General features: G+C 44.9%; 1 protein-coding gene across 1 annotated transcript in view; it reads left to right on the top strand.

Annotated features, from left to right (window-relative positions):
* The first annotated feature begins 881 nt into the window (after positions 1–881).
* The window catches only part of EIF2D (eukaryotic translation initiation factor 2D), a 12,556-nt gene continuing 7,371 nt past the window's right edge, over positions 882–6,066 (top strand). The window contains 5 exon segments of the mRNA XM_035902448.1: positions 882–1,363; positions 2,022–2,105; positions 4,497–4,587; positions 5,235–5,342; positions 6,010–6,066. The exon segment at positions 6,010–6,066 is cut by the window's right edge and continues 73 nt beyond it. Coding sequence (XP_035758341.1) covers positions 1,309–1,363; positions 2,022–2,105; positions 4,497–4,587; positions 5,235–5,342; positions 6,010–6,066 — 395 coding nt within the window. The 5' untranslated portion in view covers positions 882–1,308.

The following is a 6,066-nucleotide window of genomic DNA, read 5'->3' as shown; positions in this document are numbered from 1 at the left end:
CTGGGCTGACATCGCCGCGGTTCTCGGTGGCTGCTTGCACCCGGGATTTGTGAGAAACACGAACCGCCAGCCTCTTCGGGGCTGCCATCGTTAACCGAGCCTGAAGTGAATTGTTACGTCGAGGCCTGGCTGATGCTTCTGTAATGGCGGTGCTTGGGTAGCGATGCTGGGCTGACAGGTCTGTGAGTGACAAACCCACCTCGTGCCCGTCGCCGCGTCTTAAACATGGATTAAAACTGGGAGGGGAAAGGGAAATCCCAGCAGGTCGAGGGAGGTGATTCTGCCCCTCTACTCAGCTCTGGTGAGACCTCACCTGGAGTACTGCGTCCAGCTCTGGAGCCCTCAGCACAAGAAGGACATGGAACTGTTGGAACGGGTCCAGAGGAGGGCTACAAAAATGATCCGAGGGCTGGAGCACCTCTCCTATGAGGACAGGCTGAGAGAGTTGGGCTTGTTCAGTCTGGAGAAAAGGAGGCTACGGGGAGACCTGATTGCGGCCTTCCAGTACCTAAAGGGGGCCTATAGGAAAGATGGGGAACGTCTTTTTAGTAGGGCCAGCTGTGTTAGGACAAGGGGAAATGGTTTTAAACTAGAACAGGGTAGGTTCAGGCTAGAGGTAAGGAAGAAATTTTTTACAATGAGGGTGGTAAAACACTGGAACAGGTTGCCCAGAGAGGTAGTGGAGGCCCCATCCCTGGGAACATTCAAGGCCAGGTTGGATGGGGCTCTGAGCAACCTGATCTAGTTAGCAGTGTCCCTGCTCACTGCAGGGGGGTTGGACTAGATGACCACTAGTGGTCCCTTCCAACCCTAAACATTCTATGATTCCGTAGGCGACAGGCTGGGCTGAGCAAATCCAAAGCTCCCGGGTTTGTGCTGAGGAGCTCGGAGCAGGAACGAAATCCCAGTGCAAAGCAAAGACAGCAACAGGAGCTGTAAGCAGATGTTTAAGGAAGGATACGAGCAGGTCAGAGCAGACTTGGCCTTTCTCCTGGCATTCTTCCAGCATGCAACTATCCCATTTGTAAACCCGGACACAAATGCTTCAAGTTATCCTGTGAACAAGTGGGAATCTCATGAACAGCCAACAAAACAGTAACTACTGATCTAGGAATTATTTTGAGGGATGGTCTAGACAGCTTTGTAACACGTTTGTGATTTTATCCTTACAGGAGAAAACTACGAACTGATGTTGCAGCAGCTTTTCCTAACCTTAGTGCTGAACAATTGACTGAGTTTATTCCAAACAAGGAAGAGCTTAATGTCATCAAAATACACTCTCACAAAGGGGAGGCCGTCACTGTTTACATGAACAACAGGAACCCAATACTGTTTGAAATTGAGAAAGCTCTGTATCCAACAGGTATAGAATAATCCTCCTGCTTTATTTACTGGGCACCGACCTTTCCCCAAAAGATTTCCTTCTGTCTGTCTTAAGTACTTGCCCTATCGCTATAGTATCAGTATGCTTCATAATCTTTAATGCATGTATTCTACGAACAGCTTTGTGAAATCAATAGCATTTCTGGATTCTTTCTGTAAAAAAGGAAATTGAGGTGCTGAGGAGTCAGAAACCAGGAAACCAATCCTTTAAGCCATAGTTTGGCATCTTAACCCCATTTCCCTCCTTTGTCTGCTGCAAGGTATAATTCCAAGAAGCACGATGTCCACTTCCAGGCAGCCCTGGAATTAGGCAACGAATTGCTCTGATATTCTACGCATTTATTTTTTCCCATACCCAGCAATTCTTCCCTGTTGGAATAGCATTTTAGTTCAAAGTGTCCTTGATTTAAGAAAAATAATGCAAACATTTATCTGTATCCTTTGTAGTTTATTTTTCTCCATCACATCTACTAATTATTGTGGGATTGTTCTGACTTCCGATTTCGTGATTACCCGAGTAACAGGGGAGTGTTTAGTTGTGGTTAGTATCGTAATGCTTAGTCTTAAAGATGGGCAGAAGCAACAGCTAGAGAAGTTTTTAATGATGCATCTTTAAATTTGGTTCTGTTTTGGGACAGTGTACTCGCTGTGGGTCTACCCCGATCTTCTCCCTGCTTTTTCAACATGGCCCCCTGTGCTACAGAAACTAGCGGGAGGAGCAGGTAAGAGGACAAGAACTTTGTCGCATTGCACTGCAAAAAGGGGTCGCCTTCCGGGCTTTTTTGATGTTACTGTTCCCAGTGGTAAAAATGTACCTGAAACAAAAATATAAACAAAGCGTAAAGAATAAGTACTCACAAAGTAATTCATGGTGATGTCCTAAAAAGGAAGATAAATTAGCTGTAAAAAGGTTTGTGAATGAAACAAAGTAGGTTAAGCTGTTAAAATGCAGTAACCTGTTCCGTGTGGGAGTCTCAGATTTGGAAATACCTTCTCGGGGGATCAGCGACTCTGAAGTGGGACACAGAACCCGCCTGTGTCATTGGGCTGTCTTTTTTTATAACTTTCTTTGAGCAGCTGAGTTCCTTTGCTGTTATCCTGCTTCCCGTCAACTCAGAGGTGAACTAGCTTACCCGATGGATAAGCAGCGAGTTTATATTGGAGCCTACAGTTGTAATCACTGCCAAGTAAATTGCGGATTGTGGAGGTGAGGTTGGATTTGAATTCCTGGATTACTGGCTCTACCACCTAATTATGGATCAAGGCTAGCAAGAAAGGAATCTATTTTCTGGAACCTGCTTTGGATGCAGTTCAGACTCATGAGAATCGGGTCTTTATAAACTTTAAATTGCAGAACTGCTCAACCAGAAAAAGATTAAATTGCAGCCGCTGCGGCCTTAGTCTGTAAATGGAAGTGCGTGTGTAGGAAGAGACGTCTTTTTTCTATTACACAGTATCTAAAGTAGAACTCAAGTCCCTCTGTTCACTTTGTTTGCTTTTGGGGAAATAAAGTGCTTGTATGTGTAGCTGTGATAGACCTGAGTAAGCCTTGCTGCTGACTTGTAGTGACCTAGTTTCTGGGGGAAGAAAAAAAAAAAAAAAAAAGTCTTGCTAATGGGGGAAGACATTGATGAAAGAGGGCTCGGGGTACGATCGAAAGATAAGAAGCTGGCCACCGAGACAATGGCCAACAAAGGCAGAGGGAGAGGTAGAGCCACATCTCAGAAAGGAGAGGAAAGGCGTGAGACTATCCAGTGCTGCAGGCGGGGAGGGAGGGAGCAGATTCAGGCAGCATTCAGTTACAAAGAGGAGAAGCAAGGTAGTGCTACTCTGATACCTGTTCTGTGAATTCAAGTCACAGAATCACAGAATCGTTTTGGTCGGAAAAGCCCTTTAAGCTCACCAAGCCCAACCATTCCCCTACCCCTGCCATCCCACCCCCAAACCCTGGCCCTAAGCACCTCGTCTGCCCGGCTTTCAAATCCCCCCAGGGATGAGGACTCGACCCCTTCCCTGGGCAGCCCCTTCCAGTGCTTGACAACTCTTTCCGTGAAGAGATTTTTCCTAACGTCCAACCTAAACCTGCCCTGGCACAACTTCAGACCATTGAAGTCTCTACTGTCTGCCCTGGTTGTTTACGTAGTATATACGTGCTCCTTACCTTGTCACGTTAAGGCCTTTATGTGATTTCTGTCCTCAGAGGTGTGGAACCTTTGTTGCACTTGCAGAGCTCATTCTAGATTTGCTGAAAGTAGTTGTGACAGTGAACAGGAGGAAAAATACTGTTGTCTTCTTCAGCATACACATTAAATCTATGATGCTGAGAAAAAAGTGAGATGCCTTCAAAACCAAACCATGGAACACAGGTCAGTCCATGAGACTGCGAGCTCTAGATGTTTATAGCTGTTGTGAGGGAGAGCAGATGCTCTCTACATAATTTGGTGATGATGTCATGCTGTACATGCAGCATGGAATACTGTTCTTCACTCACACGCCAGTCTGTTCATCCCAGGTATGGAAAGCAGAAGGGAGCACACAACAAGGTGTACTGTTTCTGTCCAGATTAGCAAGCAGATGGTGAAGGCTGCTTCCTCATGCTGAGGAGAGGTCACAGCTGAGTGCAGCTATTGTGTCAGACCAGGAGCGCTGGGTCAGCGGGGCCAAATTTTAGGCAATTCTCTCTTCAGGGAGAGTGCTGCTGGGATAACCTGCCCTTGGGACAGGGAAGAGTAAATGGGTGGTTCCAGACACATCTCCTTGTTCCTTTCCCTTTCCATGTCAGTAAAGCAGTGCTCTCTAGGCCGGGAGCTCACACCTTTCTGTTAAAACCAGTGCTCCCTTCAGGCCCTACAGGGCAAGGGGCTGAGCAGGCTTAGCTCTTCCGCAATTTTTTGGGATGTGCCCAGCACCCTTGTGACCTGGATCCCTTACTCCACAGGGTGGTAGCAAGAAGTGCTGCCTCGCTAGGAGAAACACAGAATCATGTTTTGTCTGGCACATGCCCAGCTATTAACTGGCTTGTGTTTTTGCTGAGTAACAGGAGGGATGGGGGTGGAGGAGATAGTGGCTGAGTCTTTCATTGAGAAATGGATGGGCTTTATTCTTTTCTTCAGATCTGATGCTGCCAGGAGTTGTAGTGCCATCTTCTGGCTTCCCTCAAGTAGAACGGGGCACGCTCTGTGCTGTCACCCTCTTGGGAAACAGGTATGGAGGATTCTTTATTCATCTTTTTTCTTAGAAACTAAAAAGGAAATTAAGCTATTTTTTCCAGGAAGACACTGGCAATTTTGAGGAAATAAAAGCAGAATTGTTCTCCTGCATTTGATGCACTGTGGACCTAAACAATGGAAAATACAGCAGAAAAAAAAAATCTACTTTAAGTTTCTGGGTTAGGATATGTTTGAGCTCATGTGGACAGCTTTGCAAATTGGTAGAATTGTTTTGAAACAGAGTAGGTTTTTTTGAACAAAAGATTGTATTCTATACAGTTGTCTTTTTGTCTACGAGGAAATTCAGAGTGAGGGAGCAGTGCTAAAGCTGGGGCTTTTTCCCCCGCTGCTAGTCTCTTTTGGCAGTGCATATGCTTCTTGTACTTTATTACAGCAAAGAACGTGTTACTGCACAACCTTCACTTCAGTATCACAGCTGCACACATCCTTGGGATTCTTTGGAAGACTTTACACACCAGAAAGATAACCAGAAAGTACCTAGATGCTTTCAAAAAAAGCAGGTTGTAAAGAACAAGGACATCGTAAAAGAAATTCAGTATATCACAATGGCATGGTCTGTCTTTGTCCAAGCAGCACAGTGTATTTGTGCTGTCCTGCTGTAATACTCCCTTCTTTTCCCAGAGCTCCAGTAGCAGTTGCAGTTGCCACTATGTCCACTGCAGAGATGCTGGCTGCTGGAATGAAAGGGAAGGGCTTTGCTGTGCTGCATACTTACCTGGATCACCTCTGGTGGGTATATTGCCAGGCATCTGGTAAAATGTGTAACAAATCCCATGTGTAACAAATCCCATATGTTTTCTAAAAATCAAAATCTGCGCCCCAGTAAGCTTAATCTGTCGGTTCAACATACTGAGTTATTTGGGTACAGTTTAGGTACAACCATTATTAAGGTTTCAGCTGCGTGTTCTTGATGACCGCAATTTTCTGACAGAAGCAGGTGTCTGTCCTGACATCTATCCCTTATGTACATATTGGAAATAAATAGCTCTATAAAATTATTCACTTGATTCAGTTCCTTCAACCTGACAGTAGTTATTATAGAAGTGAAGCTAGAACAGCCCTGTTACTCTGATTTTTAGAAAATCTTCTCATTCTATAAAAAGTGAACTTAGAATCATTTTTGCTTAAAAACGGTCACTGTGCCAGTCTCGACCAAATAAATGGGTTGCTCTGCCTTTGGATTCAACTAGTCTGCTCAGTTTTAAATTAAGATTCATGGGGGAACGTAGAGTTTATGGAGGAAGACAAGTTAAAAATAAATTCTTTAGTTTTGAGAATACAGAAGAAGGTCCATGCAACTGCCAGTGCCTTTTATCAGGGTGACATTTGTTCATTGTCCTATGTGTTTCAAAGCAGTAAACAGAAAGCTGTGTTATGCTTTTTCTTCCTTTTATAGGGAATATGGTGACAAATCTTATCCTCCTACCTTAGCTCCCTTGGTAACAGATTCTGC

The sequence above is a fragment of the Egretta garzetta genome, unplaced genomic scaffold, assembly GCF_000687185.1.
Source record: "Egretta garzetta isolate BGI_Z169 unplaced genomic scaffold, ASM68718v1 scaffold640, whole genome shotgun sequence".
In the NCBI taxonomy this organism is placed as follows: domain Eukaryota; kingdom Metazoa; phylum Chordata; class Aves; order Pelecaniformes; family Ardeidae; genus Egretta; species Egretta garzetta.
Note: the sequence above shows the minus strand (reverse complement) of the source record. Positions and strands in the feature narration are given on the sequence as shown.